The sequence below is a fragment of the Anoplopoma fimbria genome, chromosome 10 (genome assembly GCF_027596085.1).
Source record: "Anoplopoma fimbria isolate UVic2021 breed Golden Eagle Sablefish chromosome 10, Afim_UVic_2022, whole genome shotgun sequence".
NCBI lineage: Eukaryota > Metazoa > Chordata > Actinopteri > Perciformes > Anoplopomatidae > Anoplopoma > Anoplopoma fimbria.
In genome coordinates, this window is record NC_072458.1 from 6378071 (window position 1) to 6392188 (window position 14118).

Consider the following 14118-nt stretch of genomic DNA (forward strand, 5'->3'; position numbering starts at 1 on the left):
TGACGTTCCCACCTCCAAACTTCACTGTTGGTATGGTGTTATTGGGGCTATGTGCAGTGCCATTTGACCTCCAAACATGGTGTGTATTATGGCATCCAAAGAGTTCAATTTTGGTCTCATCTGACCAGACTATATTCTCCCAGTATTTCACAGGCTTGTCTAAATGTTGTGCAGCAAACTTTAAACGAGCTTCAACATGCTTTTTCTTCAGCAATGGAGTCTTGCGTGGTGAGCGTGCATACAGGCCACGGCGGTTGAGTGCATTACCTATTGTTTTCTTTGAAACAATTGTACCTGCTAATTCCAGGTCTTTCTGAAGCTCTCCACAAGTGGTCCTTGGCTCTTGGACAACTCTTCTGATAATTCTTTTCACTCCTCTGTCAGAAATCTTGCGAGGAGCACCTGGTCGTGGCCGGTTTATGGTGAATGATGTTCTTTCCATTTCCGGATTATGGCCCCAACAGTGCTCACTGGAACATTCAGAAGTTTAGAAATCCTTCTGTAACCAATGCCATCAGTATGTTTTGCAACAATAAGGTTGCGAAGGTCTTGAGAGAGCTCTTTGCTTTTACCCATCATGAGATGCTTCTTGTGTGACACCTTGGTAATGAGACACCTTTTTATAGGCCATCAGTTGGGACTGAACCAGCTGATATTAATTTGCACTGACAAGGGGCAGGATTGCTTTCTAATTACTGATAGATTTCAGCTGGTGTCTTGGCTTTCCATGCCTTTTTGCAACTCCTTTTCTTCATGTGTTCAATACTTTTTCCCTGTGTCATTACATTTTATTACACAAAACTTAATTTCTGAACGTATTTGTTTGGTTTTCTTTGTATGTATGGATTACATGGGTTGTTACTGACATCTGGTGAAAATGTCATGTCAATAGCACCTTTAGAAATATATTTACTGAGAAAAATGGTGACGTGTTCAATACTTATTTTACCCGCTGTATATCTCAGTAAATTGCAAAAATTGAAGTGTAGCAAGTTATGGGTTGCAGCTGTAAATGCAAATGTTTTAGGGCTACAACAAAACACATCTACAAGGGAAAATGTATGAAAAGTAAAGGTAGTGAAACATGGTGACTATATTGACTAATTATTTATATGGCTACATTTAAAGAAATGGTTTTGGTCTGCTGTATTAGTACTCAGACAAACACTGTTCTTAGTGAAGGACGATGTTTCAAATGCCAATTTATCTAAACTTTAAGACTTTCACAAAATATGACTAAGGGCAGAATGAGTAGGATTTGTCTGTTGCAGTTTATAAACACAACATTCAAAGTTGGCCCATCTTCTCCTGCTTAAAGTCACCAGAAGTACACGCTCCCCTGACTGCTGTTGCCGGAAAACAGCGCAGTGTTTCACCTGCAGCATCACATGCAGCAGCAATTCAAAAGTGGTGTACCTGACTTTGAGCTTTGTCTGCTTGGCGTTTCGTTTTTTGGGAGCTGTGCCCATCATTTTGGAACTTCCTCTTGGTTGGTTTTTTACAATCTGGCAACTGATCGCTATGTTCTTATGGAGTCGTGCCCTCATACTCTGCGCTGTGTGGCTGGAGGCCACACACCCAGTAACCAAAGGTTGACGTCCAGAAACGTCCTGACCCCAGCTTAGCTAAAAGAAAAGAGAAAATGGAGGTAGAGGAGCAGGGTGTCTCCAGATACAGACCGCAGCACACCTCTCATGGGTCATTAGTGATGATTGAGAGGGATTACTTTGTAGGAGTCTATACATTGTTTTTAATGAAAATCCTACTCATTTTGCCTTTTAGGTAAAAAAAATTCCAGTCAAGTATATCTCGCATGATGTCATATGTATCCATTTTTAAAGAAATAGTTCAATATTGTGGGCAATACGCTTATTTGCCTACTTGCTGCAAGTTAAGTGAGAAGATACCGCTCTCATATCTGTGCTGGAACCAGGAGGAACTAAGCATAGCTTAGCATAAGGACTGGAAGCAGGGGCAAACAGCCCTCCTGGTTCCTCCTGACTTAGCTCCAGACTTAAAGGTATCCCATGGAGTTTTTGTTTGTCAACAAATTAACTATATATTCACATAACACCTTGCATCGTGGTATCTTAGTCCATGCATTTCGGTATTTATGTGCATTGATATCCAACCGTTTTTATGCGCACCTTTGGAAACAGAAAAAACAACAACAAATGAAATACCACAAAGAACTTTGTTAAACTTAGCTGAGTTGGAAAAGTTGGTGTATCAATAAAAGCCAAGTGGAACGTAGTGCAATGGAAACAGACTTAGCACATAAATCATGATGCACATATAGCATGTGACATTAAGCGTCCACTGAAGCTTCCGCTCCACTGAAGAGATGAAAAATGGCACCAGACTAAAACATGAGATCTGTGTGGAGCTATGACGATAAGGTAACGTTCCTCAAATTTATACATGAAAATAAAGCATTTTCTACATTGTTTTTTATCGTTGGCGCCCCCGATTACAGTAGTGAATGGAAACACACGTTGATTAGCAATTTCTTTTTGCACATTTCTGAAAATTTGCACCACATTACTAACTCTAACCCTGTAGAGCTCAAAATGGAGACACACAAATGACCCACTCATCAACACATTTTTCACTATTACTGGTCAAAAACTAACTCCACAGGGTACCTTTAACTCACAGACAAGAGTGGTATCGATCTTAGCATCCAGCTCTCAGAGAGAAAGCAAATATATGTATTTCCCAAAATGTGGAACTATTCTTTTAAGTGTAGCTCATTCAAATATCACAACTGATACTGAAAATCATACCCGTTAGGCTCATACTTTAATATGAAACACTTCACAAGGTTGGTTTTCATTCTATTTCAATACCTTGATTACAAGGAGAGAAGAAAGAAACATACTAATTCTGACTGTAGCTACATGTACTTTCAGGAAATGTTTTATGGAACAAAGTAGGACTCCTATCCACTGAATTGCTTGGGGAAAAGCCAAAGTTTTGTATAATTTGCGTATACAGCGCTCATATCTCATCTCATTTGGTAGAAATCCCCCTTGAGTTAAAATAAACATTTCCTCTGAGTACTGATACAGCAGATGGATTCAATTGAACTTTCCTGCACGCAATCATTTCACAAGTTGTGTATCTGAACAACTGAATTTGAACTGCCTGAATTATTCTGACCACAGTTTCAATTCAGCTTCAGGAGGCTCTGAGGATAGCTGAATGCACCCAGAAAAATGTCCAGACCTTAATATCATCATATGGCCACATAATCCTACAGTAAATTTGAAGAACACCGGCTTCATAGTTCTATTTTTGTCAACCGGTATGTTTGTTTCTATTTCCCTGTTGTCAGACTCATGGCTGTGGAAGATGAGCTGAGAGGGGGTGCCATTCCTGATATTAAGCCTCGAATCCTCACAGACCAGGTTTGTGCCTGTGTCTACATCTTTTATCATCCCTATTTGCTAAACCAGTCATGCCCTAAAACAGCTTGCATCATTCTTACATCACATTCAGCGCATTTGCCAAAGCCAGTGCAGGGGAAAAGTTTGCAGCTGTCATACACTTCACCTATTCCCATCTTTCAAAAGTGCGTTTGTGGCATCTGAAAAAACATTTCACCATTATACTACACACGCTTGAGGGAAGGGGGAAAATACAGTGCTCAACCTAGAAATCAAGGTCTGGATGGAGCTTAAATATATGTGCAGAGGTTAATCTAGTTCTGTGAAGGAATAGCAGGTTTTCAGCACTGAAATTGAATATTATTTACCACCAAAAGATTATTATTAGTATACCAGAGAACGCATCCATCGTCAGAAAACCTTGACTGTGACTCACCAGCGCGTCACAGTAATTCTGCTGGGCTCAGTGTCGTGAATGCACCATGTGGGCTGGATTGTGACGCAAGTGAAGAGGCTGTGTGTGTGTGTGTTAATGCTTTTACGCCAAAATAACTCAGGAGAAACAACATTTGCTGTCGTTGGAATGCACTGTCAGTCAATTATCGCTTAAAATCAAGAGCAAATAGACAAAATTGCCTTTTGAAAAATTGCAAGCCGTCCTTTTTGGCTCAAACTATAGTCATAGCTGTAAAAGCAACACTCATGGTATTGAATGTTTCAGTTAATGGATTTACAGTCGAAGTAAGTCCTGAGAATTGCTTGTCCTTAGGAGTAGGAGAGTTTTGTTAATGACTATACGTGAGTCTGAAAAGCTCTTTCCCATGGACGGAAAACAGAATTAAGATTTAAAGGAATTATTCAGCATTTTAGGAAATACGTCTCATTTGCTCTCTTGCCAAGACTTGAATGAGAAGATCAACACCAGTCTCAGGTCTGTATGTTAAATATGTAGCTGGAACCTGCCGCTGGTTTGCTTAGCTTAGCTCAAAGACTGGACACAGGAGCAGTAATTTCCTGCCGCTCCGCTGATTGCCTGCCAGTGACTCTCAGCAAAGAAATACTACAGCACATAATACCCCTTAAAATGGCAAAGTAGACAGATTTAGTTGCCGTTTGACAGATTGGGGTCTGTCTTTGGGTCTAAGACCAGACCATCTGGGGCTGAGGTCCAAATTTATTTTTGGTGGTCCCTGCTGTTCTGCTGAACACTACTTCCAAATTCAATTAAATTGCATTGTTTGACTACTGCAACGATTTCATTTCATTTAATACTAATGTTAGGACAATTGCTCCAGGCAAAATGGATACCTGCAGGTACGCTGAGAATTCTCAAACTTATGTCACCAGTGTATAATTGGTAATTTACTATTTTATTCAGTTAGCATTTCTATTTGACTGCTGTAATATCAATTAAAATTATTCTTAATGTCTTTATATCAGTATCATTATTAACATGCAGTTGATTCGATGTGTTCGGGGCACATTCTAAAGTACAGCAACACAATTTCACTCTTTGTCACCCAGAGAGAAAGTACCAGACTCCCTTCAAATATTGCTGAGTTTTGTGAGTTGTTGAGTTAGGGGGAACTTCACAAACTTTGTGAAACACTGTTTACGACAAACTCCTAATTATATGTCGCCTCTTGTTAATTTGGCAAATGTAATATATTTATGTATTCTTATCTTAATATATAAAAAAAAGAAATCAAAAGTCAGTTTGTCATGGTGTGTTGCCTTGTAGTCTTGTTGTCACAGCTTCCCTTCTTTTACCAGTAACAAATCTTCATACCAATGACTGACTGTAAGCTCCACTAGCTAGTGATTGACAGACCTGTCAGCCAATCAGGCCACATATTTTCCTTTAAACCATCTATGAATTGTCTTGCTGGCCTCCATTCTGTTCATTCAAGATACAAAATAACAACACTGCCATCTTCTTTAGTGACAATAAATCACTCAAAGTGGAAAGATATTCAGGGCTAAGAAAAAAATCTTCAGAGCAGAATGCCCAGGCCAGGCGGCACCACTGGTCGTTTTCCCTATTTTCAGTTGTTATGCTTAGCTGTTACAGACATGAGAGTAGTATTTTGGAGGGTGATCTTCTCATGTAACTCTCGTCAAGAAAGATGATAAACTTATTTTTCAAAATGTCAAACTATTCCTTCAAACTTGGCCCTAATTAAGCTGTAGATAGATATAAGTAGTTATTTAATCTGTTTTCTCTCCCTTTAGTCTATCAACCAGGTCTATGGACATCCCGGATCCTGACTGCCAATACCAAAGTGACCAGAGTTCATGAGGGTCACTCAACTCTAAGAAGATTCAGATACTACAAAAACCCCTGAAGAGAAGCTCTGCAGTGGATCCACCAGGACCACTGGGGGGCTTAATCTCGCAGCATTCTTAAAAAACTTTGCACATATTCAAACTTTGCCTGTACAAGAACTTGACAATCAGTTTAGCGTGAGGACCAACGTGTGCAGTGAATTGTCTGAACATAATGACTGAAATATAAGCCAGTGCCACAACAATGGCAATACTGTAACCTAATGAGTTTCTTTATTTAAATAGGAAAAATGAGAAGAGATGTGTAAAGCACTGGGGATGAGGATGGATTCATGATTTTCCCCGCTACAAGCAGCACACTTGCTTCTCACTTCAGTGACAGCAAACAAAATTTGGGAAATACTTTAACAAGCACAATATCCCCTCATGGTGTCCTGTGAAAAGCAACAAGCATGTTGTTAAATCAGTTGCTAAGTTATTTATGATCCTCAGATGAAGGGCCCAAGCAAAGACCTATATTACTATTTGATTCTGATTCAATTATTTAGTAACATATTCCCACTGCAAAACTCTCTTCACTGACAAAAGGTGGTCATCATTATGATTTTGCAACCCTTTGCATCCTTTCCAGTACAGCCATCCATCTGAATAGATGCCAAATGTATCTTACAATCAACTAACTGCTTTAGATACAATCTTAACATTCTCGTTGGTAACATTTTCCTTTGGCGCACAGTGTAAAGCCAGAACTACAGTCTCCCTTTCAGTGTATAGAGGAAATATTTCTTAAAGCTACTAAATCTTTTTTAAAAATGGAAATACTTTACATAAATAATCCGACATTATAATGTGTTTTGTTCACTTTGTGATAATAATATTAATCATGATAAAGACTATATATGACATTTCAAAACAGTGATACAAAGTGCTTCATAAAAGACCTGACATGAAAGAAAAATCTAGTGAAAATGTAAAAAAAACCCATTGATTTTAAGGGGGAACCAATTTTGAAACACTTTTAATATCTCAGCTTGGGCTGGGAGACTCCACATTTCTAACACAATGTCTGCATTACAAACTGGGCCAGTGGAGTTTGACAGACATGGGCATTAACCAGGCAGGGATGAAAAGATGCTATTGGTTGTATTAAGGGAACTACAGGGTTGTTTAACTTAATGGAAGTGCAATACTACTTCACTGGAGTTGCCCCTCCTCCTTTTAGGAGAACAAACTATACTAGATCTATTTAAAATTGTCTTTAGAGAAAAGTTATGTTATCAGAAAAATCGGGAAGATGAAAGTGACAGCTGCAGTTTCTCAAGCAGCAATAGCAGGGCTCCAGCTCATCTTTAAAACCCCAAAAGTAATGTATCAACCAGAGGAAGAAATTATGACTTTCCCTATTAATCTTTTTAGCCTTTTCATGTTTTGTTTTACAGCACTTTGTAACATTGGCTTGAAAAGTGCTGTTTGAATACATTTTAATGACTATGATTATTAACATTATGTGCAACTGGAAACAAATCATATTATAGCAAGTAGTGAATTACTCATCTGTTGTGTTTAATGTTTCTGAAGCATAGATGTGCAACAGTTCTGCATGTGCTTTTAAATGCGAGGAAGAGTAAGTCGATTTGTTGTCAGATATTATTCTAATGTAAAAAAAAAAATACTTTGACATGGCTTTCTGATTGGAAGGCATCTTTTTTATCAAACCTGCTGACTCTTCCATTTTTTTCAGAAGAGAGTGGCGCTCAGCCTTTTGCATTATTCAACATCAAAGTACTGACAGAAATGACCAGAAAACAAAAAACAGGAGCGACAGTAAAAACAACAAAACAATAAAGAGTTTCCAAGCAGGGATATGAAGTTAATGTGCATAAGATTCGACTGCCTTACAGTCTGTGCCACAGGGCCCAAAATAACAATGCCAATACAAAAAAAGGTTGTAAACTTTGTATATTAAATATCCTTTTTTGTAGTCAGGTGATGAATTAATAAGCAGTGTGTTGGTTAACTCTGTAGGTTAGTCAGAATCATTTATATTACAAATTTCATGGTTATATAATTTATCTTATCTCTTGCCTTTAAAAAGACATTTCCTTTTAAGATAAATATCAAATGATACAAAAGTTTATGTTTATGTTACCAGAAATGTATAAAATAGCTTAATGTATATCTATTCTTATATGTAAAATGTATTCAAATCAAGGGTAGGCCTTCAGGCATGTTTAACTTGTGGTAAAAAAAATGATTCTTATATTATTAACTCTTAATGCTGCAATCCAGAGCTATAGTGCTATGGTGAGACTGCGTTCACGGGATGAGAGCCGTCCTGTGGAAAAATAAGAGACGTTCTTGAAGTATCTCGCCTATGTTTGTGTAACCAAAATAGTGGTGCTTTCAACAATACTGGATTGCAGTTTTAAGTTATCTTTTGAAATATGCGTTTTATTTATTTGGCCTGCATTGCAATACAGTATTTTGAAATGTTATACTGCACATCTGTATTCATTTTATGAGAAGCTGCGATCCATAAACTGGCAGATGTTTATAAAGACATACAAATCTATGATATGCCCATGTATTCTTGAAACTTTCATTGTGTTAGCTGCAGTGGTACAGTTTGCTACCTCTGAAATCTTTATTACACAGCCTGAGAGGATACGTTTCCCATGTGGCTAGAAAACCTCCCTTTATTTCTGAGACAAGGCTAACAAAAAAAAGTTATAATTCAAATTTATTTTTTTCTGGTTGCTGGTTCAATACTCTTTTAGGGTTTCCTATGTATAGCTTTGGCCATCACAGAACAGTTTCTGAAGGTTGTCCTATTTTCTATTGTATTTAAGTTCCATTACCATAATATTCATGCACATCTCCTTTTAATTACAGGATGAGATTGATTGTGTTCCAGGTATTCGTCAGACTCTCAGGAACACAGAGGTATTGCTAGCAAGAACTTTTGATATCTTCATTGCCAAATGCACAAAAATATTGAAACACAATCTTTGGCAATTGGCCAGTAAAGGTAAATACAATTCATAAAGAACATGGAATGGCCGACATCTCATCCATATAAATGGTTTAATTCACACCTTCTCTTGTATTATTTGTTGCATTAAAAGGGAAGATGAGTTTGGATTCCTGCTCCAAATGAAAAACGTGACAAATGATCCAGTGTAAAGCTTAGATAAAGCTTGGCGAGGAATATAATAGAAGTCACTGGTTAATAAGTGCTTTATGTTTACAGAATAATGAGATTTTAGAGGGGAGGGGAGAGTAACCTCCGCTTTGCTGCAGCTAAAGCAGGACCTAATAAATGAGAATATCTTGTATATAAGAGTATTTAACACCCATCAACACATTTAGTTTCTAAAATGGATGTATATCATAATGGAATGAAACAAAAGTATTTTTCTTGGCAGCTATTAGTCTGCACAATTAATCTACTGTGCCACAAATATATAGTTGGTGGGATTTCTGACTTGAATTGGGCCTACTGGATGTAATACCTTAATTTACTTGACATTTCTTTGAAATAAGCCATGCCCCATGGATAAGCCATACCCTCCAGTCCCCTGATGTTGTATGGTGGATGTTTAATGTTGGTATTTTTATTTATAATAGCAGTTATTGTAGGTATGATTGCACTTGTAATTATTATTATTATAAGTGTAAGTACACTTGATTGATATGATTTGTTTTGTTTAAACTAAGGGAATGTATTCATTTTTCAGGTGATTTTTCCGAGTGATTTAAATAAACTAATAAATCCCTAACTGAAGATCTGTTATTTTAAGTACCCAAGTTAAAAACTTAACCCATGTACGCATTCTTTGACACAACCCTCCAAGGGGGTCTGATGTGAACTCTGCCCAGGAGCATTTTTGAAGTATTTCAATAAAACAAAAAACTATAGCTAGGGTTTCCTGCAGTTTGATGCAGTGGCTGAGTAGGGTTTTGAACCTAAGCTTTTGACAGTGAAATATAAAATATAATGCATGCACTTTCAAGTCAAAGCACAAAATAATTCTATTATGCTTTTCCATTTTTTCCCTCTTCTTTAGTGTGTTGTATAGATTTTTTTTACATGTAAAAGGTTCGTAGAGTGTAAAACCTGAAGTCCACGCCTAAATGTCAACATCCTTGTCATTCTCTGGAGGGAGAGTTCTTTGAAATCGGAAACATTGACCAATCAGAGCATACTTTGCTTTCTGGAGGGAGGAGCAAACGCTACTTTTGTCAACATGCTATACTACAACTTTTTTTGACATCCTATACAATTACTTTTTATGACTTTTCGACATGCTATACGACGACTTTTTACGACATTCTATACTATGACTCTTTCAACATGCTATTCTATGACTTGCTATACTCTGACTTTATTACTTTTTTCGACATCCTATACTATTACTTTTTCCTTTACTATTACTTTTTTTTCGACATCCTATACTATTACTTTTTCATGACTTTTTCCAACATCCTACACTATGACTTTTATGACTTTTTTCGACATGCTATACTATGACTTTTTATGAATTTTTTCGACATGCTATACTATGACTTTTTAATGACTTTCATCAACATACTATACTATGACTTTTTTCTACATACTATACTATCACTTTTATCATTATTTTTTCGACTTATTATACAATGACTTTCTATTACCTTTTTTGACTAACTATACTATTTCTTTTTACTTTTTCAAGATATACGCTGAATTTTTTATTACTTTTACGACATACTATACTATGACTTTTTTGTCGTACTATACTATTGATTTTTTATGACTTTTTTTACCTTGACTTTTTCTTACTTCTGTCAACACGCAATACTAAGCAGCTAAGCTAACCCAGCTGGAACCAAAGGCTTATCCAATAACCAGTCCGCTCCTGGCAAATCTTTACGGAGACTTGGCTCAAGCATGACATCCGGACTCAAGCTGCACTCGACTGGGAAGACTGCAGGACTTCAGTGTGATGCTAAATGACGCTTGTTGCTGTAACATAATTAAGTTGATGGACTGTTGGATGTTTCCCGGATATTGCATTTTTAATGTAGAGTTATCAGCTATATTATTTGCCAAGAGAATTGATATGCTTACATAGCTCCTGCTGAAAATTAAAAAAAATCCACAAGAATGCATTACCGTTTTCGTTTTGTCATGTTTGTTGTGTATAGCAAATGAGCCAAAAAATGCATTTTGTTGTAAAACCCGGAGTTATGTAATCAACAATAAATGAACCTTGAATCTTTAAATCCTTCAATGACGTGTTTTTCTTTGTCGACATACTACACAATTACTTTCCTCACATTTTTCAACATACTATACTTCAACTTTTCTTTTCTTTTTCAACGTACTTTAAACTTTTTACGACATACATTACAATGTCTTTTTTTTTTTAGACATACAATATATACTATGACTGTTTGTCTTTTTTTTGAGATACCGTGATTACTCTTTGTTTTAGTTTATGAAATACAAAACTTTGATGCTTTATAATTATTTCGACATGCTTTACTATGACTTTTTATCATGTTTTTCGACACGCTATACTATAACTCTTTTTTCGACGAACTATACTATGGCCTTTTACGACATACTATAAGATTACTTCTTTTTTACAACCTTTACTATGACTTTTTATAATTTTTTTATTCATACTATACCATTACTTTTTATGACTTTTTTCGACATCTTATACTATCACTTTTTATGATTTTTTTCGGCATACTATAATATGACTTTATTATTACTTTTTTCGACACACTATACTATCACTTTTTTTTTTTGTAGGTCTGGGTGACATGCAAAAACACTATAGAGCACAACCTGCAGGTTAGAAAGAATTTTATTTATTAATTTCTATCCAAATAAATGACACAAATGTGTTTTTACCTGGACAAGACAACCGCATTCCAGACAGACAGTGCAGCAATATTAATTGATCTAAACTGCAGTAGTAGACATTTGTAAATTAGTTTTTTCAATAAGACAACAATAAGAAGACTTACATTACATTTTAATAAGTTAAAACTTTTATTATGCTTACCCTATACAAGACACAAGTGGCACAGCCCATCAAGAAAGGTAAAACTGTTAAACACAAGACTTGCTTAGGTGTGTTTAAGATGCAGCTTATTCACAAAGAAAATATCAGAATTACACACACTTTATAATCTTTACACAATCAAGACATACAATAAAAACTCTTAAAATAAACACAGTATCCTTGTTACTTAAAAACAAATTATAGGTGTAAAGAATTTGATCATTGTGTTGTGGTTTTACAGGTTGGACACAACTGTTGGAAGTGTTGTCAGGGGTACATATCTGCTTGTATCAGTTTGGATTGTCTCACTATACATGTTATTGAGTGGAATGGCCAGCTGCCCAGTTTGTCCCGATCCCTCCTCAGAATTAATGCCATAGGGAATCTTGGACATGATAGCCAGGCTCAATTTGAAGAGCACGTTATGGAGAGCCACACGGTATTCTTTCCTCACCAGACAGTAGATGACAGGGTTGAAGCAGCTGCTGGTGAAAGCTAAGCAGTTGGCCAGAGGGAAAAAGTATGTCTGAGCCAAGTAGAATGAGGGGCTGATATCAACGATGTCAAGTTGGATCAGGACACCCCAAAGTGTGAGGATATTGTAGGGGAACCAGCATGCGCAGAATGAAAGCACCACAACTGCCACAGACTTTGAAATATCAACCTTTCGCAGAGAGTTGCCGCCCTTCAATCTATGCCGACAGAGAAAGCGAAGCAGGAGCAGGTAGGAGAGGATGATAATGGCGTATGGCAGCAGAAATCCCAGGACCACTCGCAGAAGCTGGTTTATTCCAAGCCAGGCTGTACCATCTGGGAAAAGGAGCAGGCATGCTGTGTCATTGCCACTGCCCACATGTTTCAGGTCTGCAAACACAGCTCGGGGTGCTGCTGCTATGAGTGCTGCGGCCCAGATAAAAGCTGTGGCCACTGGAGAAGTGCAAGATTTACTACACAGGGAGGCGCTGGGTTTGAGAGCAGTAGCCACAAAGCAGTACCGGGTCAAACTCATAGCTGTTAGGAAAAAGCAGCTAGCATAAACATTTAGCCCAGTGAGTAACGACACTGCCTTGCATGTGGCGGGGCCAAAAGGCCAGCTGTAGTCCATTGCAATGTCTATGGCCCAAAAAGGCAAGACCAGCGAAAACAGAAGGTGAGACAAAGCTAAGTTGAACACAAAGAAGTTGATGGTGCCAGTGGTGATGGTGTGAGTTGAATACAGTAGGAACATCACTAGCAGGTTCCCCATCACTCCTGCTGTAGCCACAACAAAGTACACCACAGAGATGACTATTCTTAGCCAGGGGGATCCATCATCATCAAGAATCTCCAGCCCATTGTCGAAGCTTATGTTGTGGAAAATCAGATGGGATTTATTACAGAATGGGCTACCACTGCAACTATTCAGGATACTGTTGAAAAGCTCAAGTCTCTTGAAGTCAGTGTTTGACATTTTGCAAACCTGAAAGCAATCCTGTTGAGGGTTAAGATTGTCCAGCTCTAATTTGCAATGTATGTCCTCCTTGTGCCAGTAGCAAGCAAAAAAGTTCTGGTCTGTCTATTAGCTGACAGACATTTATCCCTGCAAGGAAAGGGGAAATGATTATTTCATAATAGGCGCTGCAGTTTATGAGTAAATAAATACATTAGCCTTGCCAGATAAACAAATTACACCCAAGTGTTACCCACAGAGTTAGATAATCCAATTTGGATCTCAAAGATTTTAACTTCTGTGAGAGGAATCATAAGTGAATACATTTTTAATCATCTATAAAATTTAAGTGCCAACCATAATATATATATATATATATATAAATATATAAATATATATATATATATATATATATATATATATAAATATATAAATATATATATATATATATATATATATATAAATATATATATATATATATATATATATATAAATATATATATATATATATATATATATATATATATATATATATATATATATATATAAATATATATAATTATAATCTAACAGATAACTGTCACGTATTAGTCCTAATTTAGCAGATACAGTTTCTAAAAAAAATAGAGTTTTAGATGCCATATGATGCCAGATTTTTACTATAAGGATATCAACAATCTGATTAAATCTGGGTCAGAGGATATTTAGTAAGATACTGGTGTCTTTTCACTCTCCACTCAATAAAATAGTTCATTTTGAAGGAATTTCTTTAGGCTACTGTAGTTTAGATTTTTATATGTATTTCTCCACATATTTATTTTGAATTATTTGACTTAAGTGTGCAACTGTTATGACCCAATTTTTGTTATTAATGAGCAATAGGCAAGCAAAAAGATTGGTAAAAGTTAAGGATTCGACACTGTACAATAATTGCTTAATTCTCTCATATTAATGT

The 14118-nt window shown here is 36.6% G+C and overlaps 2 protein-coding genes across 2 annotated transcripts in view; one reads left to right on the forward strand and one right to left on the reverse strand.

Annotated features, from left to right (window-relative positions):
- The window catches only part of syngap1a (synaptic Ras GTPase activating protein 1a), a 31793-nt gene extending 26136 nt beyond the window's left edge, over nucleotides 1–5657 (forward strand). Inside the window, exons 19-20 of the mRNA XM_054606339.1 lie at nucleotides 3338–3410; nucleotides 5622–5657. Coding sequence (XP_054462314.1) covers nucleotides 3338–3410; nucleotides 5622–5657 — 109 coding nt within the window. The remainder of the gene's footprint in view (nucleotides 1–3337; nucleotides 3411–5621) is intronic.
- Nucleotides 5658–11969: 6312 nt separating this feature from the next.
- LOC129097781 (relaxin-3 receptor 1-like) lies at nucleotides 11970–13194 on the reverse strand. The gene has a single exon (XM_054606694.1). It carries the CDS (start codon nucleotides 13182–13184, stop codon nucleotides 11970–11972), a length of 1215 nt encoding a protein of 404 aa, XP_054462669.1. The 5' UTR covers nucleotides 13185–13194.
- Nucleotides 13195–14118: the final 924 nt, after the last annotated feature.